The 23,769-nt window shown below is 45.3% G+C and overlaps 1 protein-coding gene across 1 annotated transcript in view; it reads right to left on the bottom strand.

The window, feature by feature from the left end:
- LOC131264011 (uncharacterized) overlaps nt 1–23,509 on the bottom strand; it is a 65,398-nt gene extending 41,889 nt beyond the window's left edge. The window contains exons 1-2 of the mRNA XM_058266301.1: nt 23,402–23,509; nt 16,166–17,118 (exon numbers count right to left, since the gene is read on the bottom strand). Of these exons, the coding sequence (XP_058122284.1) occupies nt 16,166–16,244 (79 nt within the window). The 5' untranslated portion in view covers nt 16,245–17,118; nt 23,402–23,509. The remainder of the gene's footprint in view (nt 1–16,165; nt 17,119–23,401) is intronic.
- Nucleotides 23,510–23,769: the final 260 nt, after the last annotated feature.

The raw sequence follows: 23,769 nt of genomic DNA, 5'->3' as shown, positions 1-23,769 counted from the left end.
CACGATTTTACCCATTCCCCGAAGGAGTTTCCCAATCCGACACACGGCTGGGGAACGACCGGGGTGAATGAAAATTTATGAAAAATTTGATCCACACCATTAGGAAGGGGGGCTAAAAATATGCACACCGAGGCGGAACGACGAAAGCTGGCCGGGCAAACGAGCGAACCCGCAATGCAACCGGGAGTGTGTGTGTGTGTGGTGTGTCGGTGCTGAAGTGCATGCAACAAGATAGTGTACCCGGCGGGCACACCGAGAGAGTTCGCACCCGGGGCGTGTCTCGTTGTCGCGATTTGCAAGCAGCAAGTTGTCGGAAACAGCACTCGAACACGTGAGACACATGCAATGCACGGGAGAAAGGGAGAGAGGGAATCGGTTCCGGCGCTGGCGATTTACATTTTCCTTAAGAACGCACCACCACCACCCAGCCGCCCAACGCCATCCCGCGAGCAGGTGAATAATTTCGCTTTTCTATGCATTTCCACCAGAGCCGCGCGTCGTCAGGGTTCGCGGTCTCCACGGTTTTCCCGGCTTCCCGACGAGCCGCTGCTCAAGGAACCAACGGTGGCCGGGAGATCAACTTAGTTCGCGCTGGTGGACGACGCGCGGGAAGTGATTAATTTTGCAGCGCCGTGTGCTAACGCGAAGGCGTCGGCAAGTGTTTAATTGTAGTGAATTTTAATTTAAAAACACCCCACCACGTTCGGCGGAACGGCAAACTGGAAGGTGATTTCCTAATTCATAATTATGCTAGCGCAAGCGACGCTCATTAATCGTGGTGTGGTGGAACGTTTAGCAAACGCATAAGGTACGAAGGAGGAAAGGGATTTAAATAAAATGAATAAAAAACATAGTTAAAGTCAGCACGCTAAAGAAACATTCGAAAAGGACATTTCAAATCGACTGACCACCATATTAGAAATTAGATACGAGGGAAAATATATTAGTTTCCAAAGGCTAAAGAAAATATCATCACCTGTGACACCAAGAGAACTAGAAGATAATCGTTTGGAGCAATTAACGAAACATTTTAAAAAGAAAACCCCCTATTTATGTCCGTGCATAACGTGGGCCGACCTTGATCTCGACGAAGGAGAAAACAAACGCCTTAGCCCTCTCTCACGGTACATCTTCGCCATTGTTCTAATTTATGCCTTCGTTTTGCCCGCCGGGAAAGGCACGAAAAACCGCAGCGCGGACCATCGTCTGCTCTGGTTACTTAAGCATAATTAGCATAAGTATTAATTTCCCTCGAGAACTTTGCGGGTATCCCTCCGACGGCGGTCGAACCTCTTTGGTAAAACGGTGCCTCTTACCTTGTCTGAGACGGGGACACACCTTGGTTCGATCGTAACTGAATGGTAACAGTAACAAAAAAAACAACCAGACTCTCGAACACTGAAGGTTGGGTGCAATATGTTATATTGGAGCCAGGGTCGGGGAAAGCCAAGGGATGGTACGAACGACGCGTATAAGCCGCTTAGAGTGGCAGCGAATCTCAGGCCATTTTCGATTACAGCGACAACCTCGGTGCAACTTCCGCAAGGCGCTCTTTTACGCAAAACCCACGAAAGCCCCATCGTTGCCTCCCCCGTCCTTCGACAGCGTCTTAACTGTAGAGGGGTCCCGGTGCGATGGGTTGTCAATCACCGGAACCGGTTGTCCGTGCCCATCTGAGTATCTGCATTGCTCGAAGGGCATATAAAGCGGATTCTAGTTGAATGTGTCGCTGTAAGCAATAAGGCTTTGCCCCCGCTGCATACAACAGTTTTGTGCAGTTTAATAAGAAAGTTATTTCTTAGCTGTCTTTTCGAAAGAGAGGAAAAAGTACGCTTGATGGAGAAGTAATCAGTACTGCATGGATTACGGTTTCCCATTTTGCGTGGCCTTTCATGCAATAACTCTTGGCCTTAAACGTGTGGAATGCGAATGGGTTATCGACGAAATAAAAGAAAAACAGCATTTATTTATTGAATGGTACCATTTGTTAAATAAAGTTCAAGTTGAATACAACACACATTACTTGCTAGCTTTTGCTCCTATTATCTGTCAATACGACATCCGAAAATGTGCCACATCTGTGGCTTTGCGATTTCGTTAAGAAAATCTTTTTTCTAGCATTGCAATGTTGTATGAACAGAATAAAATAATCGATTTATTAATAAAGAAACATTAAATAAAAATGTAAACAATTTGTTCGCAAAATGTAAACAACAGCAGCTGTCAACGTGGCTTAGTGATGGGTCGTGCGCGAAGGACCTACCTCATGCGCTGTGATTCGATCCGACAGGTTAACTCATATGTTGATTATCACGATGAAAAAAAAACCCATTCACTATTAAAGGGACTGGTATCCTTTTCAGTTACGTCTTGTGGGAGGAAATATTAATAAGTCCCTTCAATCAATGTTCATTTCCATCATATGTCTACCAAAACAACAACATTAAAAAGCATCCTAACATACCGTGCAAACACATTTGCCTAAGATATGCTTGTGGGAGTTTTCTAATGTGTAAGGGTTATAAAAAGAAACTTAAAACATTCAATATTCTACATGTCGGTGTCCGTAACCTTTGTTTTAAATCTAGTTGGGTCAAGATTAACTAATCGTGATGGTTCCGAACCTATTTAACCATCTTTATCTTATCATGTCGTCGACGACGATAATCGGTCATTGAAAATGTGTCATTGCACTTGCAGCTGTTGATCGATACGGACGTGCATCGCCTCCTTAGAAAGAATCATCCGCTCGTTAAGATGGATAATCAAGATCTAATAAATATGGTGGAAAACGGCGTTCGATTGATCATGTGCATAATTAACCAACGGCCGATCACAATATTCGAGCTACGTTGGCCTATCCAGTTGGCGATCGTGGAGCCTGTAGTTGCTTGGTTGGTCGGGCGTGATGACCTAAGGCTACCGGAAGTAACAGCACAAGCTACGATTGTCCTGCCCCGTGGCATCCAATGGGATCTCAGAATAATGTGGGCTGGTCGCCCATTGATCGAGCCCTGGAACTACGAAACGGGCCCTGTGACATCATTCGTGTTGGTCGGCCTGGCATTTGGTCTGGGTATATGGGCCAGACGCAACAATCTATGACAACGTCATACATCCACAAACGTGCATTTAAAGTAGCACTAAACAGCTACCCAACCCACTGCCAGCGAAGCAAGCACCAGCAACGATGCTGCCAACGATCAGGTGACCGATGCCGGTGAGAGGACAATGACCGGAGAACACGTCAGTCGAAAGGAGAAATGTGGCAAACGTGCGGTCACAGGAAGGAAATGTGTCCGTTCCTTATATGCAATATGACGTAACGATGTGTAAAAATTATTGCAACATAATGTAAAGAAACACACACACACTTGATAAAAACCTCAGGATATGTTGTAGACTAGAAGGAAAATGGAGATCACACATACTATTATCGTCGTTGATTGTCTGCGTTTATTGAGGTCGAACAAACGAAACGCAAAATGCATTTACAGTAAATATTATTATTTCAAATACATATACACATTGCGAGAGAAGGGTTAAGATGTGTATCGAATTAAATAATACCTAAATAATGCGGACAAGAAAACAAAAATAATACCCGACGTAGTATGAATCATCCAAAACATAAAAAAAACATCCGTTGCGATGTAAAATGCGAAATGTTGCGACACCCACACTCAGGCGCAAGGTTGAAACCAACAGCATATCACACAAATTCCTCGAAATTGCTAGTTGATAACAACATCCCAGCGTCGGTAATGGCGGTTCTATTATTTATCCTTTAATTACTGGCCCGCAAAAGGTTGATTGAAAATGTATATAGCAGAAGAAAAAATAAAAAAAAAAACCGGCACTAAATCGTACCGCAATGGCAGCAATGTTGTTTTGTGTATGTGTATGTTAAAACCACCACCAGGAAGAAAGATTGTTGCGGGGGTTGATGAGGGGGTAAATCAATTCGACCTAAAAATAAATGTCCATCCCAACAAACATTTCAAAGGGAAAAATCAAAGTACGAATACGAAACGAGAAGAAGGAGAAAGCGAAAAAACAACACACACATACTAACACCAATGGGATCATACGATGTTGTTTGGTGGTGTAGTGCCCCCTGGTAGGGTGGTGGGAAGGGGTTATAAGGTAGGGGGGGGGGGGGGGGGGGGCGTGGAAGGAAAACCAATGGCCATCGGCCTCCGAAGGGATGTGCTTTACCTGCCCCAAACGATCGTAACGGAGAGGCTTTCCCTTTTTAGTGTGTGGTTTTGTGTCCTTCGATCATCAGTTAAAGACACACACTCACACACCCACAAACGTGAAAACAAACGGACATTTTTGCAAAATGGGAAACCCCATGGCACACATACACACACATATCAGTTGCCATTTGGAATTCGTACCATCAAATCAAACGAGGTCCGGAGCCCCCATTTCAAGTCAACCGGTCTCATCCGAACTGAAATATCAGCACGTAGTGACTCACCCCCCACTCTCCTTCACCCCTTTCCATTCATCTCCCCCCCCCCCCCCCCCCTTCCCCTCCCTACCAAGCCTATAAACCAATCCCGGCAAAGCAACGAACCGAACCGAACCGGCTACTGCTAAGAGGTCGATAATGTTTAATAAAACATAAATCGATATCCGTGGACCGGTAAGTTCCCCCCCCCCCCCCCATCTTCCCCTAGCGCCACTGGTGCACGACGATGCGCGGGTGGCCTTCAAAAAAGCAACATCAAAAACAAATATAAAAAAGACCTTCACATCTAGCCCCCCGTTCAATTTCCGTTCTCGGTCACCTCTTCGGGGCGGCAATTGTTTTTTTTTAACCCGGTCCGTTTTTTAAACGTTTTATTTCCGGTTAGGAATGTTTCATCCCTTTACAGATAGGGGAGCATAGGTATGCTGTAGGTGGAAAGGGTGTTCCTTGACTTCTTCGAGATTGTTGACTTTTGGTCAGGTTGGAGGAACACAAGTGATTTATTTTTAAACACTCCACAGGACCGGAGAGAGTCCCGAGACGGCAATTAGATTTAATCGGCATCGAAACGAATGTCGACCGGCCTTTCTTCTTCTTCTCGTTACGTTTGCATAAAACGTTTACCACGTTTTGTGCACACAACTCGAGTGCCATTTGTGGATGGAGCATGCATGCATGCCGTGCAGCATGAAGGTAAAGTGTGGCGAGACGGTCACGAACGAATGTAGGTTACATTTGCGGTTGGCCATTGAGCTATCAATCACGTCGTGCCCCGATAAGAACAACACAATGTTGGGAGGGAGAATAATCTTATCAGGCGCCAAATGGAGGAGGGGGGTTTTGCTGAACCGGTGCAATCAATCAATTTTATTCGATCAAATTAGAGACAATTGCTGTGTTTTATTTTCAAATGTCACTAAAAAAGTTGTGGTGAGACGATCATCGTTTGATGGGATCAAAAGAGTGAACATTCCAACATATACATCGTGGTTTCGCTGTTGCAAACTGGTTGCTCCCATGCAACGGGAGTAACACACAGCTGATCGTAAAAATATCCCACCGCACGCATGCAGCAGAAAACGAAAATGGAGACCCCACTGAAGCGAAGGCCCGAATATGCCTCCTCATCGAGCTAATTGAAGTCGAAGGTTGCTACCGTTTCACGCACGAACGAGTGGCTCCACAGAGAGCTATATTTGTGGCAAAACGAGCATACATTTTCCGACCAAAGGAAAGAACCCCCGCGCGCGGTTCGATCGATTGAGCCTTTGAGGCAAGCAGCAGCAGCTGACTAGGCAGAAAACAATTCATTCATTTGTGAGCTGCACGAAAGAGAAAGAGGGAGAGGCGAAGAGGGTGAGAGAAGAAAAAAAACAAACCCTGGGAACTGGGGGAACCAACATTTCCACTTCGATTTTCCTTTGGTGGAATAATTACTGCGAGGGATGCTGTGGTGACAAACTCGCGAACTCGAAAACCGTTTGACCTTTCGGCCTTTTTTTCCACACTGTTGTTTTAATGTCAGGCAACAAAAACCCCTCCTCCCACACCCCACTTACGCCTAATGTCCGAACAAATATGACCGTGCGAGCTTTTGGGGATGTGTGTGTGTGTGTGTGTTTTTTTATGATTATTATTTTATTTTTGTTCCACATCCAGCATTTCTATCTTCACTTTTCCAACGTACCCCCGAAGAATTCCCTGAGCTTTGAGGGATTTTCTTGCGTGCGGAGAAGTGACTCGCAAAAAGGGAGAGAGGAGGAAGAGGCGAGTGTGGGGGCTCAGTGGCGCCCGGTTGGCACCGAAAAAGCGAGACGCATGCGTACGCAAACGCTTACTCACCAACCTTTCCATCACCGGTTTTCAACGTTAGGCGATCGGAAAAAGCGGAGCGGCGGATGGGTGCCTGGAGGAGCAAGGAGGAGGTTTCTGGTGCTGGGGGGGGCTCTGTTTACTTTCCCTTCCTCCCATTCCTTCCAACCCTCCGAGAAGGCCGTGGGCCAATCATACTACGACAAGCGGAGCATAAGAACCGGTCCGGCTCGGTGACAGCATAAAATAGAAGCAGTAAAGAGCAACATGATCAGGCGGCGGGGTTGATGGGTGTTGGGGAGGCGAAAAGCAAAACACGCGGTACACAAAATGCGAATTAAGAAAAAAAAGACCTAAAAGACACCACCCTGGCCGAAAGAAAGAGAGAAGCGAATAAAAACTGGTGAAATGTACAAGAACACGTCACGAGAGAAGATGACGGCCACTCGTTCGTTTGCGACCTGCGTTTGGGATAAACCTCGTGGTTGTGGGTTTGCAAAAAATAAAAAAGACGAAAAGAAACGCTCGTGGTTCTTTTTGTACTGTTTTAGACCAACCCCGCCGATCCGGACGCAAATGCAAAAACCCACCACCCGAGCGCAGCCCGAGATTTCCCTATTCGGGCGTTATTTTTCGTTTCGGTCCAAAATTTCTGTTTAATTTGTAGATGCTTCGTTTCAAACTTAGTTCCGACGGGTGTGTGCGGCCGGGGGTGGTATTTAAATTTACTTGGGAAAATTTGACGTTCGCGTGTTTTATTATGCTGTTTGTTTTGCCCGCGCGGCTTGATGGGGGATCCCGCTGGTGCTTCGCTTTTTCGCTCGGAGGAAAAACACCACCGGGCGAGAGAAGCAGTGTTTTCCGTTCGGTTCGGTTTTCTTTTTCGGCCGGGCGATGTTTATGTTTGCCGCACGCTTTCTGGCAGTGGCTCATTATTTTAAGGCCTTCAACTGGCGATTTATTATCGCCAGCCGACGAAAGCCGGGCGGAATTGGGGCCTCTGTTACTGAAGCTGTTTAATGAAGGATAGTTTTGGCTTATAATCGGGGAAAAGAAGGTTGAAAGAAAGCCTAGGTATATCTTAGCTTATTAATTTGAGTAAAGAACATTAAAAAAGATAAAAAAAATAACCATTTGTGCAACCGAACAGGCAAATCCTTCTAATCCCCAGATCTTCAAGGGAGAAGGAATGAAAAAGATAAGGCAAAACGTTTGAAACAATAATTTGCTTACTTTCTCACTGAGAGGATCACAAACAACTGTATATGTAAGACTAAAAAGAAAGGGCCCTTAAAAATCTAAGCTTCCGAAGTACTGATCTCACAGCGCGGTCTACGTTCGTTGGCTATAATACTTAATTAACTTATAATAAGTTGTTGTGCCTTGAAGGAAAATGGCGCACATAATTGTGAGGATCTTCTTTATTTTTATATAGTTTATGGTCGAAAACAGAAGAAAAATGACAATGTCCAACGATTTTGAAAATTTGTTCATTAAATAATGTTCAATTTTAGAGCAACTATGCTTACACTTTTAGTACGACTTAGTTCTTTGTGATTGTTAGAGAAGCTTATCATCTATAATTTTATTTTTTTAAGTTTTCAAACATTCTTCATCGCTCTCATGCCTTGAATCAAATATTGTGCCCATTTTCATACGAGAGGAAATTATCGTCGAAATAGAGTGTATTGCGATCAAAAGGCAACCGAGTTAATAATGTGTCGAAGAAGGTTCCACTGCATCGAATAGTATCACATAAATGGTGTATTAAAAATATAAAATACCCGACTAAGACTGGTTAACTCCATCATTAGGTAGCTTTACCATGAATATTACTTCTCACGACGATTTTCTAATGTTTCGAGCAATTTTTCGTCAGACTTTGATATTATACACAGCTATATGGCCGTATATGAAAGTCAAATTGTATTTAAAAAAAAAAACAAAAAAATTTTTTAAAATTTTGATCTAAAGGCCTGTACAAGAACACAAAAGACCCGAACTTCAAAAATGGATCAGACTACAAATAAAGTTTTCTCACAAAAAATTAACTCGTTCATTTTATGAACTTACCAGAAATTCCTATAGTTGTAAGGTGAATTCGATAACTACACCGGGCTTCACATTGTTGATGATGATTTTACGTAAATGATTCGGGTTTCGTTAAATGTTAGCAAAAATCCGGAAATTTATTATCGATCAGTTAGAAGTCTGAAGTCTGATCACCTTCGGGAGGTTTTCCCGGGCGATGGACAGCGGGTGTGGAAAAACCAGAACAATATGCTGGGTTCGATCGGTGCCCTGTGAAATCGAGGATAAACCCATCTTCCTCACCAACGCCGCTGGATCGCTCTGCGGGTGTGAGACGTGTTCGATGGTGCGTTCGGATTTCCACCACGGATAACACCGCAAGGGCGGGCCCGGTCGACGGGCGGGAAGGAAAAACGGCGCCAAACCTACGGCGGGAAGGTGGCCGACTAGGTTGGATTATTTCTGTAAATAATCGCGATCCGTCGATTTATCCGCCGGGAAACGTATAAACAACAACTACCGTGACGACGCGTGTGGGGTTTTCGTCCGCGCGATGATTTTTCGGATTTTCGGTTCGAGGGTGTGGATTGTGATGATTTTGGGGAACGCGAAACAAAAGCTATCGACAGGCTTGATGGGGATGGGGAGCAATCAACACGATCATCCCTCCCCGGTTGGGCAACACGGAGTTGCGGTGTCCATTGTTTTTCCTCTTCCACTCCCTGCTAAACCACCGCCGTAGTGGTGCAGATTAATCGGGATCCAGATCAGGTCCGTAAATCGATCGACCGCGGACCGAGTGAGCTCATCTTGAGCCATAAATTAGATCCACGAGGTGCGAGACCGAGCGCTCGGAAACGCGAGCTTGGGAAAAGAAGAAAGTTTTCACATTTAGAAACGGGAGAAAATTAATCTCATCACACGACACTGGTGCTTGATGGAAAAGGCCACGGCCCTCTTATGCCCGTGTAGAGGATTAGGCAATTTGTGTTCTAACCAGAATTTACGACACCTCCCGGAGCTCAGTGTCACCACCTTCATATGCAACCCGTGTCATCTGACTGCCAGGGCTTTGGCGAAGGTGACTTTTATCTCGCCGTAAAATGCGTGTGGCTAACGAGCAATCATCTCCCCGCAATGATAACATTCCTTATCGCAACCAAACCAACCAACACTTGTCAAACAGCAGAGTGTAACACGAGGCGTGCCATACCTGCAGCAGGCCACGGAATGAAGCCGTGTCGTTAAGAGACCGATGCGCAATAATAATGCGGCTCGAGATTGCTCCCGCGAGGAGGTCGACGCCTTTCGGGTTCTCGAGGAAGGTGAAAATCCACGCAACCGGCAACAGAAAAGCGAACCGGACCAGAAATGGGATCTGGCGACACGGCGCATGGTAATTACGACCATTCGTCGGTGGCGCTAAGTGAGTTATGAAGCTCGCAGATAGGAGATATGGAAGGCGGCTTCCATTTGCGAGGGTAAGTAAATAGCAACCCCCCGATGCCGGCCATCTCCGTGCGTCCAGCCACGCACGGAGACTGCATTGCAGATGAGAGATATACCGAGACCCGGGACTGTTGGGGATGACGTATTACGCGAGAGCTTAACCATAAGCGGTTAGGCTGATAATTTCTTCACCGAGGTAGCACATGCAGATGTTAATTGCGAGCTGATTGGAATGCAGTAGAACTTTTCAAATCATCCAACCGCAGATTAACAACCAGATACTGATGAAGGTAATCTGCGTCTTGCAATGTAAATGTAAATTGGCATGAATAAAAGTTTAACACTTTCAACGCCGAGCGTTTCTAGAACACTTTTTTTGTACAATCATTTTTGATGAAATTTTGATGTAAAACAAATACTGAAACTTGTTTCTTAATCAAAATAACAAACAGACCAAGCTTTTCTAAGGATAAATTTGTATATTTACAAGAGCCTTCCACTATATCAGTTTGTAAAATAATCAATAAAAGGTAAAGTAAATGTACATATACAATAAGTAAACGAACATATGTATAACATAAAAGATATAGTAATTACAAAATAAATTCATTCGCAAAATTAATCTTTACTTCGTTTCCAAAAACCATTGGTTGGGTACATTTTATAGACAATTTTTAATGATGGTGCGAACAAAACAAATTTAAATTTCATGTTCCTGTGGTTTCTAAAGCCATCAAACTTAAATAAAATTTTCCCGGGTGAAGTAAAAAATGTTTCATTTTTTGCAACTTTAATAAATGACTACAGTCAACCTCTCCACACTGTTTTTTCCATTCCAGTTTTTTAAGTTGCACTTAATGGTCGATATTCAGAAGATTATTTTCCATGAGTTCTATGTCAACAGTGAAATAATGCTCTGCATACCGAATGAATTCTTTCATAAGTACATGTGTGTGTCATATTGTTAATTCTGAATAAACAGGAATTTCTACTCCCTTGAAATGTATTTTAAAAATTATTAAATTAATGCTCAGTTCTTTTTAAGCTTGAAATGAAACATACTTAGTCATATGGTTGGTGTTTCATAACCTTGTTAGTGATAACTCTGATAAAACGAGAAAAAATAGTTATGAATGCGTCATTTAAAAAACTTTATTCGTTCGTTATACTTTCCACGCATGAGTTAAAAATAGGAAAATTAAACGTGCACGACGCAAAAACAAAACTTTTATGATTAGTAAGCGTACAGATTTTTTATTGACTGAACCGAACAAGACTTATCGAGTATTTCTATCGTTGAAATGACTTAAAAAAAAAACGCTCACTTTAGAAATACCTCACAGTCACCCTGGTTTCGTGTCAAGTGTCGAACGAATAAATAGCGCCACCGCCAGGCGTGTGAGTTGTAGACTAAAGGCAAATATCTAACAACCCCGGGGTGGTTGGAGTGCTTTCTGCATGGATGACGTTTTTGCACCTTCCACCGACGGCTTCTTTTCTAATTAGTCGGCGTCGAAGGCGGTAAAAACCGGGTGTAGGAAAGGCAACCATCATCGCACGAAAGGCACACTAGGCGGTGGCTTATCCGCTTATGACGACGGAGCCCACCCACCGGGTTCGGGTGAGGGGTGGGCGATGCAAAAATAGTTTTTCCTGCCGTCCTGCCGCGAGAGACAATGGGACCTAGCGTCGGCGGAGGAGGAGGAGGGCGTCGGGTTGAAATCAATTTCGCACTCCTACACGCTCCAAACGCTCACGGGGGGTGGTGGAAATGTTAAGAAAGTCCTCACTCCCGCGCGCATCCATTTCAATTAAGTCACGCGAAATCGCTCACCGATGATGCATTCCGGGGCTCCGTGGTGTATTTTTACACACCTGATATGTTTTACCGAGCCTTTGCGTAGGTGATCGCGAGGCGTACATTGCTGAATATATATGTATGTGCAGGTTCATTTTATTCCCATTCCATCGATCGCGTTTCGCTGGAACTTGTGTGTGACGAAATGCCGACGTCGAGATGACGCATGCAACGCGGGTGTCGGTAGTCGTCACCCCCTGACAACACGACCGGTTCTTGCTCGATTACTCTATGGAGCTGTTTTCTTAGACGCAAGACGCAAACCGTTCTTCGACGGGGCGCTGTGTGACGTTGATAAGAAACTTGCTTTGTTTCGTGTTTAAAAACGCTCATGTCAACGACTCGCAGATGATTTTTAACAACATTGACCAAGCCACGACTGTACAGCTAAGGCCTTAACGAGAAACAAAAAGAGCTGAGGGAGAGATGACGACGACTTCCACAAAATACCGGTTTGCTTGAATCCATCGCTGAAGGAAACAGTAGAGCGCGCGTGTGTGTGGGTGCCACCCTGTCAGTGTCACACGAAACGCCAATGTCGATGATGCCAATTCCGAGGTGGCACGCCGATTGACGCCATCGGGGTTTTCTACACAACCAAGGTCCCTCGCGTCCGTTTATTGCATTCATAATTGGTTTGCGAACAAACACAGCGTGTGCTCGGAACTCAACGAAGCGATGATTTGTGTTGGGGTGGGGGGTGGTTTTTTTTAGTACCGATTATTTTAAAATGACGAATGACTAGTTGGTTGAGATAAAATTGTTATGAAAGAAGACCTGTTTTTTAAATTGAAAATATTTGTTGAAGATAAAAACGTTCTTAAAATAACTTTAATTGCATAAAACAAATCCTAACAAATAGAAAAATAATCTCTTTTCCATCCAAGCGTACGAAGAACCTGTAGTTAGTTCTGGTCGACAGAAAATTGCATAATCAAACACAACAATCGAACCCCCCCAAGGTCCATCCAGAACATCGTAAGGGATAAATTAGTTCAAGGATTTCGAACGGTGAACGATAAAATACACACACACACACACACATCGACCGGACAGCGTGTGGTTGGTGGCGTTGTGTAACGTCGTGGAAATCGTTGTTGCAAAAAAGGGGGGAGAGCATTGGCAGCGAAAAGCCTCCGGTCGAGGGAAAACTTTGCCCACCACCGATTTCTTCTGTGTGTTTTCCTTTTGTTTTGTGTGTGCTTTTTTTGGTTCCCTTTTTTTTTTGCTGAGTGTTTCAGTGTTTTTCAGGCGAAGAAAAGCTCCCTGAACGTCCTGTCGAAAATCCGCACACAGACACACAAACACACACACTAACAGGCATTTGCTGGGCCGAGGCTTTATCTGTAATTGCAAAGCAGAGCGTGTGGAGGCCTTTGTTGAAGAGTTATGTAACGACGACACAACATCATCATGCGTCCCAAGGACCGAAAGACACAACGCACGTGGTTGTGTGTGTATGTGTGCTCGGTGGACGACATTGCGACATTGACGTAAGGAAAAATGGGGGGGGCGCAGAGAATATACGAAAGGAAAAGCGACCGCCTGCGATGGGTAAGAAAACCAATAGATGGCTGAAACAACGGAACGAGAGAACGGAGCATCGTCACACAGATTTTCCCAAAAACAAAACATAAAGAAAAGGGAAAACGGAGTTAAAACGGAGGGAAAGGGGTGGGTGACGCGAAACCAATCCAATCCGGGTGAAACAACTTCGCTGGACGGAATCACCCCGGGAGGGAATGTGAGGGAAAATCCCTTTTACATCGGAAAATGTATTATCATACCCTAGGAGGGCCCTCTTGCTTGGGCTCCAACTGGGTTCCTCGGGCCGGTTGTCGGAACCCTTCGGAAAGCACGGAGCGTGAGATGATAGGATATAGGAGCTGCTTTCTCTTTGGAGGAAACATCCATACGAACAAACGCCGACAAGCCAACAGACAAGAAAAGGATAGTTACACCAACATCAACAGCGAGGAAAAGCTCATTTTAAAGTCCCTTCGCAGTGGAACATCCCTTCCATCTTGCGCTGCGAACGATATGGAAAGGGTTCATTTTCTTCGTTGTGTGTTGTGGAAAACTCTTCCTCTGCTACCAAACACATCATACACGCGTGGAGCCCGGCATGGTTGTTGGTTGGTGGGGCGGGGGAAAAGCTCCCATGCTAATACTCCACCTGAACCGTGCGTAGGGCGACACAATTCAACTAAACCGAGGACACCCAAGATCCTCGAGATTTAATCCCAACAATGCCGGCGTACGGCGCATACATTAACATGCCGGCTATATAAAATACAGGCGAGAGTTTTCCTCTCTCTCTTTTTTCCTGAGGCAGAAACAAGCTACGCACGAAATTTGCTTAAAGATTTTCGTTTGCACAACTTTTACATGCAGGGACTGAAATTTTGTTTCCCTTTTTCAACGTTTTCACCACCCACAGCATTGCAATCCCAATTTGTGTTCATGATTCGAGGAAAAAAAAATGGCTCCCCTACGCATCCTTCGAAGATTTTTAGAAAACTTGTCTCAAAACATGACAGTTCCTTAAAACAAGCCTGCGGGTACGCTGTGATACTTTTAATGTACTATTTCATGCTGTAGGAGAGTTTATGGAGGAGAGTTTATGTATATGATTAATCTATAGCAGGGGTTGGCATACATTTCCCAAAAAAGGGCCCGATGATTTTAAGGAAACCGAAAGTGCGGGCCGGATGCCTTATCAACGACTATTTAATATTTTCAAAGTAGTACTCTTTTGAATGGAGTATCAACTTTCTCAATAGTAAAGTTACATAAAAAGTGGTAAAAGAATAAATATTTGAAATTATATAATAAAACTTTTTTCAACATTTTGATACCTATTTTCGTTGAATTTTGATTTTGGTTTTCCAACATATGACAGGAACAACACCTCGTTCAACAACAATTTAAATATTCATTTTTGGGAAGAAAATAAACCATACATCGTGAACAAATCCGATAAAAATTGAGATAGGTTTTTTGTAGTGCTGTGCTTCATGAATCTTTTGGTGAGATTCGTTCATATGAATCTTTCATCTAAGATTCATTCCGATAGATTCATGAATCTGTGGAGATTCGAATCTTCAAAGCTTGATAAACTTTTTGTCACCCGAATGAATATTCATGAATCTTTCAAGGATCTTGCACTAATCTCGACGTTTCTTTGATTGGATCATGGATTAAAAAAAAAGAGGGTCTCTCTACCCATTTTTTGGCTCATCACTTTTCCTTAGTTGATGTTGCTTTGGGATTCATGAATCTCTCATCCAAAGATTCATGAATCCTCTAAAACGCAAAGTATCATAGCGATTAAGGATTCTGAATCTGAGTTACACAACTCTAGTTTTTTGTATGAAGCACTAACATTTTCTGACGGGCCGAATAAAATCAGTTGGCGGGCCAGACTTTGCCGACCCCTGATCTAAAGAAGCAGACGAAGATCACAACAATGTCAAAAAACATAATCCTCAGACAGGGCAAGTGTTGATGGAGGAGCAAAGGGACACCAAAACGCGTCGATTTGAAATGGAAAACAAAAAAGCTTAGCGCATGATCGTACGGCTTTTTATGCAGGGAAATGCTTTGATGAAATGTTTTGCGCGCCGGGAAATTCGGTAGATACTCTCATGATGCTGGGCAAAATATGGTAAAAGCCATAGAGGAGAGTTTCTAGCCAGTTGATTTTTTCTTTACCGGAGCACCTACGGCCTATGATATACACAAAATCGATTGCGGCGATGAGGTTGATGACGCTCGGGCGGGGAGGAAAACATAAACATACCAAGCTCAAGTAAATCATACACACCAAAGATGTTTGTCATTCGGCCGGAATGCAATGTGTTGATGTGGAAACAAAGGGGGCGATGACTCGAAACAGATAAACCAATATTTTTTACTGACAGGCGCTACAACGGCTCCATGACACTAGAAAGGTGTAACTACAATTTGTTTTGCATCGTTTTACCATCCGTAATCGGATACGGTGTCTCTTTTTTCTCGTTTGTACACGACGGTCCCATAAGCCGAGAGTTTATTATAAAAGAGTTTATATAAATAAATAAAGAAAACGGTAGGTAAACATATTTGCGATATCCCGAAACACAGCATATTGTAAAAAGGGATTCGACAGGTAACATCGAAGTTGGGGTAAGAAAAAATATAACAATCTTTTTACAATATCAACAGAACATAACCCGTTTGAAGAGTTGACGAAAGAAAAGATAAATAGAATGGAAAGAAATCTATTTTCATTTCATTGACAGCGTTGTAAGAAACAATAAAACAGGTGTTTAGAGTTAGTGAAACATTTTTTGAACGTAAAGGATTTGTTTTTGTTATTAAAGAAAAGGTTAGTTTGTGTACAACAGCAGTAGAAGTTTTGGTTGTAGAAAGGGTGAAGGTTGTAGTACTGCACGCACGCACAGGAGAAGAGGATCGAAACCGATCGAAGGAAAAGACGTAAAGTACAGTGGGAGAAGAAACGGAAAACGGTAAGCGGGGAGCGTTTGAAATACCTGAGTTTTGTGCAAAGACTAGGGTGACTAGGAGCAGCACTGCTAGTGGCGAGTAGCGCAAAATCCGTTTGCAATCCATCGTCGGGTCCGTGGTTCTTCCTCGTTCCTTGCTGCTGCTGCTGCTTGCTGCGTCCGGAGCTCCTATCGGCGGCACACGTTGCTCATACAGGCGGCGACCGGGGTTTGGGGTGCGCGATGCTGCTTGTTTTGCGGTGGGGGGGCCCTACAACAAGGGTTATGCCTTGGATCCTTTGTGGGCTTTTGGAAGAAAGCGATTGTGGCACGCGCTTGTCGGCCGCGAAAAAGAACTCCTCCGTCTTCGTCGGTTGTTTTCTCGATTAGCAAGACGTTACCGCACCTTGATCGGTGCCGCCTTCGGTGATCTTCTTCCCACTTGCCTCACGAGTAGGCAGGCTGTGGTCGGTCAGCTTTACAATCGGAAACGGAAACCGAAACACTGGCGATGGTTGGTGGTGGCGATCTGTTGCGCTTCCCCTTTTCTTCTACTTTCTCCTCGCCTTCACTGCCCTTTTTCTGCGTTAACGAACAACAAAAACAACAACAAAAATCGCACACTCGCACACTTTTCCCAACCCGAACACACACACACACTCGATCGCCGCACAATACACCACGGTGATCGTGTCGGGGTGTGGGGTTGATCCTGCTCCTGCCGCTGCTTCCGCCGATGCACTACAAACGCGCACCGGAAATTATTTTCCCACGCACACACAGACACACGCGCGCACACGGAAACAGGGGGACACACCGCTCGTTTCCGCTCCTAACCGGGGGGGGCACACGCACCTTTTACGTCGATGGCAACACACGGCGCACACACACACAAACACGCACTCACACTTACGGCCTGGAGTGCCTGGATGCGTGAGGATTCCCGCGTTCGCTTCCGTGGAAAACCTTCCCGAACAACAACAACAACAACAACTCGGAAACTGTAAGAGAAGGTGGGAGAGAAAGGCGGGAATATTAACACTCTGACGTCCGGATACACGCTTGGATGTAATGGCTCCGTTTCAGTATGTATCCGATCACATCATTTTGGTGTGCTGTCAACGCTGTCTCCTGATACGCACCACAGACTACTGGATGTAAACAAATATTAAATGGAAAGTAAACAAATTTCACAGAGCGCGTTGCTGTTCGTACGTAAATTCTAATAAATATTGAAAAAGAATGATCAAACAAGGCGGCCAGATACGGAGGAACTAGTGCAAACACTTGATCGTCCCCCGGGTTTGGTTTTCCCGCGCTGGAAGGCCCCCGGCGGATGGTGGTGGTGGTGGTGGTGGTGTTCTATGTGGTTGACTCGCGAATTCCTTCCGAAGCACGGGCTCGCTTTCTGTCTCCCGATTGGAGTGTCCTTTGCTTGCGATTTGTTAAATTGCCAGTTCCATGTGACTATTTTTGCATTTAAATTGAACCCTCAAATATTCTGTTCGGACACTTTTCAGTTAGAAATAAAATAAAATAACCAAGTATATAACCACCAACCAGGCGACACTACATGGCCTGTGTTGTCGGCTGTTTTGATTATAGCCCCTTTTTGTTCAAATATCAGTGGCTAATCAGTGGCCTTTGAATTGTGGTGAGTACTTTCTAAATTAGTGAGATTTTTCCTTTAGTTCCATTTGTATCTCTGGTGTACAAGACATTTTAATGTCGGGGAAATTATCTTTACTACCATTTTGCTTGCCACCGTCTTGATGTTCCCCGGGCGACCGAATTGAGCCATGGTCCAAGCAATTAACCCGTAACCTGAAACGGTACACGGCTGGGTTTTGCCGGTTGGTTGCCGATGCAAGGCTGCACATAAAACCCAACCCTGGATCGCTAGCCAGCTCCGGCTGACCCGGAAAACGCAAGCACCCGAATGATGCCTTTTCCCAGCTAAATGAGCAAGAACTTTTCCATAACTACACACGCCCCCGCGTGGAAAGTGTGGGCTTCGGTCTCGACCTGTTTTTCCCGGAGCGAGAAGTACGAAACCCAGTTTTTATCTTCACCGTTTCTCGTCTCCCTCCCTGACCGAGAGTTTGTTTGTTGCCTCCCCACTTTTTATTTCGGGTTGACCGTTGCTGCTGAGTTTGTGTAATTAATTAGCCATTGAAAGTGCCATTGCGCACAGAAACAGAAGCCCGGCGGCCGACGGGACGGAAGGCGAACCAAGTCAATTGAAACCACCGGGCGCCGTCGGGGATACCTTTCCTTTTCGTTTTTGGACATTTTGGTTGGGAAGTTATTTGCTATTTCGACGCTACCGTGCTCCGTTCGCACGTGGGTAACATGGTGGATCCGGTTTTGGGGTTTCCGAAGGATTACGTGACCCAACAAAATGGGACGGGCCCCGAAATCGAAAGAAAACATCCTCCGAAGCCTCCTCGTTTGGGGCTGTTGCTCGGTACCTTTACCGGTTGAAATATTTACTACTTTTTATAATACTTTTCCAGGTAAAAGTCGGTTGCATCCTTTTTGCTTCACTATATTTGAGCTGATTCCATTCCTAAACAGCATACTAAAAAAGAGCTTCGAGTTGTGCAAAACTACTGGCAAGGAAGATGTTTGATCCAAACCGTTTTTTTTTCTGAAAATGTTCACAAGTTTTTAGTCAACTTGCTATAACTATCTTTTCATATCAACCATTTTTAAAGGGGAGCCGGAAGAAGGGATACCCACTGTCTCAGCTGTCAAAATTACTCGCCCCAGTGAGTGACTCGAAACCGCACGGTGAGTGCCCAAAGAGTCACGTGAGTGTTTGGAGCTGCGGAACCCTCAAGATGACGTACGAGGAGTTTGATTTGTTTTCACAACTATTTGCACGACATTAAATCAACCTTCTCTTGCAAACGGCTGCTGCCGGAGCACCGCTTTTTAAAACCCACCAACGTTATTGATTCATCACAGATCAAAGGATGTAATCGTGCCGTGGACACAATGTAATGGAAAGAAGCGAGAGCGAAAGAGAGCAAACCGAGCCGCCCGTATGCGATGGATAAAGAGAGTCGATCTCGCGCGGACAATGTTCCGAATAAACACTCACAAAATGGCGAGGACGGATTTGAACACCGTCCAAATTGCAGCAGGGGGCAGCTGGGCAAATCGTGTCGGGATTCGAAAATCCACAAGAAACTACCGAAAATAGCTCAAACAATATGTGCACTTGTTTATCGGCCGTGGCACTACGTATGCGCATTGAAAACACATGAATCAGCAGTGGTTATCGCAGGTTTGGTATCGAATTCGGTCACTGCACATCGTCGATGAGTGACCTTTCCCTTACGTCCGTCCCCTGGCCCACATGCGAGTTGACAGCACGGCCCTTGCACAATGGGCAGTTTGGGACCAAAATGTGTACAAAATTTTTTCAACTATTTTTAAAACTGATCATATTTTATGACTTATTCTTTGCACTGACAGCTGTTTTGAAATTAAATTCAACACTTGGTGCGAAATTTATCTCAACATTTCATATGGCGCCATAGTTCCAAACACTGATGTATTGTGCGTTTGTGGTTGTGAAAATAAATAAATAATGTGGCCAATACCTTGAAACTACCTAGATCTATAAAAAAAATCAACAAACCAAACAAGCTCGAAGGGTTGATGCAGGTGATCACTTTTACCTAATCATAATTACGATGGAGACGCCTAATGGCTGCTGACAAATGAGAGGGCAAATGAAAATTTCCATAACTTTAATATCTATTATTAGTTCTAGTTAAAAATTCATATCTCATTCGAAAACTGGCCATGTGAAATGCATTTGGCAAGGTGTAAAAATTTATTTGCACTTCTCATTTGTGTGCCATTTTTCTTCCCAAGTGGCATTTGTAAAAATCTATGGTTTTACATCAATTTCTTTGATGAATCCACTCTAAAATTACAGTTAGCCGTAACGATGGCATTAGATAGCAATAGCGAGAAGTGAGCGAGCGATGGGAGGGCGAAAATGAGATGCACTGTGCTGACGCGTTAGGTTCCCCTTAACAGCGTAGAAATTTCCCCTTAACCGCTATGCTGTTGCTAAGGGAAACCAAATACCGTATGCGTGATAATGTTTGCACCACCGTGTACCCCATGTACCGTATGCGTAATACTGTTTGCACCATCGTAGTAAAATAGTTCCCGTTTTCTCTGGGCATACAAAAGGAAATGAAACGTTTTCGTGATTTTGGGGACAATTTCGAATCGAACATTGCATTTACTCTTCGGAAAGGTGCACCCGTTGGTGGAAATAACCAACGCAGAATAAAATCAACAATAAAACTACTTCCATAAAGTTTGGCCCAGTAAACGGGCCGAGTTACCGGGCCACGTAAGCGGGTCCTGTTAACGGGCCGTGTCACCGGGCCATGTTAACGGGCCCTGTAAACGGGTCCTGTAAATGGGCAATGTAACCGGGCTCTGTAAACGGGCCGTGTTACCGCCGTTTACCGGGCCCTGTAAATTGGCCGTGTTACCGGGCCCTGTAAACGGGCCGTGTTACCGGGCCATGTAAACGGGTCCTGTAAATTGTTCGTGTTACCGGGCCCTGTAACCGGGACCAGTCAACGGGCCGTGTTACCGGGCCCTGTAAACAGGTCGTGCTACCGGGCTTTGTAAACGGGCTGTGTTACTGGACCCTGTAAAAGGGCCGTCTTACCGCCGTTTACCGGGCCCTGTAAACGGGCCGTGTTACCGGGACCTGTCAACTGGAACCGGGACCTGTAACTGGGCCGTGTAACCGGGCCGTTTTACCTAGTCGCCTCTCAAATTACTGTTACACCATGCCATGAGCTTAGATAGCAATAGCATTGAAAGCGAGTGAAGGGAGCGCGAAAGTGAGATGCAGACAATTTCTACGCGTTAGGTTCCCCTACAGCGTCGGAATTTCCCCTTAAACGCTTTGCTGTCGCTAAGGATACTATGGATGCAGGATGGAAGGGAAACATTTTGTTTTTGGTAATCGATGGTTACATTGATTATCGATGGTTACTTTGCTGGAAAATAAAACAAAGCAAAGCGGAAATCTGCTGCACAGTTTCATTCAATGTTTGTAATAGGAAGGAAATGAAACGTTTTCGTGATTTTGGGGACAATTTCGAATCGGACATTGCATTTACTCTTCGGAAAGGTTGTGCTTCACGTGATGAAAATGCCCTACGCAGAATAAAATCAACAATAAAACTACATCCATAAGGTTTGGCCCTGTAGCCGGGACCTGTAAATTGGCCGTATTACCGGGCCATGTAAACGGGCCATGTTACCGGGCCCTGTAAACGGGTCCTGTCAACGGGCTCTGTAACCGGGATCTGCAAATTGGACGTGTTACCGGGCCATGTAACCGGGCCATTTAAACGGGCCGTGTTACCGGGCCCTTTAAAAGGGCCATATAAACGGGCCGTGTTACCGGGCCCTGTAACCGGGCCGTGTTACCGGGCCCTTTAAACGGGCGCTGTAATCGAGTCCTGTAATTGGGTCCTGTAACCGGGACCTGTCAACGGGCTATGTTACCGGGCCCTGTAAACGGGCACTGTAACCTGGCCCTGTAAACGGGCCCTGTAACTGGGCCGTGTAACCGGGCCGTTTTACCTAGTTTCAACAAAAAACAATATTGATTTTGAAGTTTTCTTAGTTTTATCCATCGAAGCGAACCCACAGGCTTCACGACGGCGCCAACTTGGATTTTGCTGTTTTGTCCCGGCGAACGACCACAGTGCCATAGTCACCATGAATCATGAATAGAGCTGTTTTCGTTCCCCTGCCTTTAATATTCAATGTTTTTAGCACGGGTTTTGGTTTACAACATAAAAACGAAGGTAACGAACAACTGCACGCACGTCCCCGCAACACTCAATGGCACGCACGTACCGCCACCAGGCAAAAACACACCACCGTACCACACGAAACAAGCGCACCAAAAAGGGCCCCGAGTATTATCGATTTTAGCTGCCGACCACCAACGTTTTATGCCAACGTAGTACAAGCGAACGGTAAAGCGAATCCCAGGCGTTCTACGTTCACCACTTTGGTCGACGCAAACGGTGCCATCGGACCGGAGGAGACGGATTCGTCACTATGGTAATTCGCTTTAGGAAAGTACACTTTCGTAAGTAAGTACACAAACTGAACAGCACAGATTCAGAAGAAGAAATAAAAAAAACGCACACACACAAAATATCCACCAGCCTTCGGGGCACCTACCACCGGTCAGCCAAAAAAGGACACACCGTTGCCCTGCACACCCGTTCACACCGTGCCAACCCCCGTGCCGAGAAAAGGACAGAACCGAAAAACGAAAAACGCACAACAGCGCACAACCACCGTCAACGACCGACTGGTACGGAGTGCCTTCGGATCGGAGATGGCAACCCCCGCGCTTCGTCGAGGTGGGGATTCTCGCGAGCGCGGTTGCTATTATTATTGGCTTTTACGGCACCTTCCGCTTCCTCCGCCGCGATCCGCCATAAACTTCATCCCTCCCGTCCACCGACTCGCCCGTTGTGTTGTGCGCGGGGCACCGCCGTATCGTTAATCACCGTCTAATGGCAATGTCATTTGTGGCCATCACGGGGACCAACACTCTTGACGGAGCTGGGAAGTGATAAGCTTCGTAACAACCTCTCATTGTCGTGTCGCTTCTGGCTTATCACTGCGGTCCACCCTAGTCTCCGTTTATTGCACCCTGCAATGCACCTCTACGGCCGCACGTCGTGGTCCGCAATGTTTGAAAAACGATTAGACTGCTGTGAACCAGAAGATTCCGCTGCTGCCCGTGGCGGTGATGCTGTGTGTTTACTGACGTGCGGGCATCGGATGTGCCTTTCAAGGACGATCATTGGACCAGCGAGTGGACTTTGTGTTTCCGTTTGGTAACTGCAGTCCTCGGTTTTATCAAAATGGTTCTCTTCGCGTACGTAATCCAGTCGTCAAAGAGGAGGGTTTTTCCCCCACCACCACCGTGTCTGCTGGTGCCGTACTTCACAAGGAAAGGCTGTGGTTTTAACCTTTTTGCGGAATGGCAAAACGGTAGCACCGACTTGCAAAGGATGGACCACAGGATGTTACAGCATTCACGGGCAACTTCGATCGGTTTCGCCCCCACACACAAACGCACGGACGCACGCACAACACCACCCTTTCGATTATCCTACGATTGGGAAATGGTACGTGCTACGGAAACTCGCTGCAATTGAGGGTATATAATTGGGTTGGACAGCGAACACAAATCGAACAAACCACGAAAAAAACGACACCGACACTCCTCGCACGCACTCCACATGAACCACCGCAAAAATGGGGGCTTTTCAGAACCGTGCGCGAGTCGGAAAATGAACAGGACCGAGCAGTACTTTCCGAGAAAGCTGTACGTATTAATCTAGTGTTGGCTGAATCGAGATTCGGAAGACCCGAAGATTCGATCCCTGGCCGGATTTTAAGGATTCGAATCCTATTTGACGGGTTCTACAGATTTGATCCTATTGAGATTCGAATCAACTTTGATTGGTTTGGGACGCAAATCAGATTTAATTTGTGTACGACTGGATTCAATTTGGTTTTGACTTGATCCAAATCTACTTAGATTTGATGTAAGTCGAACCAGACAC

Source organism: Anopheles coustani, chromosome 2 (genome assembly GCF_943734705.1).
Source record: "Anopheles coustani chromosome 2, idAnoCousDA_361_x.2, whole genome shotgun sequence".
In the NCBI taxonomy this organism is placed as follows: Eukaryota; Metazoa; Arthropoda; class Insecta; order Diptera; family Culicidae; genus Anopheles; species Anopheles coustani.
The sequence above is the reverse complement of the archived record's forward strand: the minus strand, read 5'-3'. Positions and strand labels throughout refer to the sequence as shown.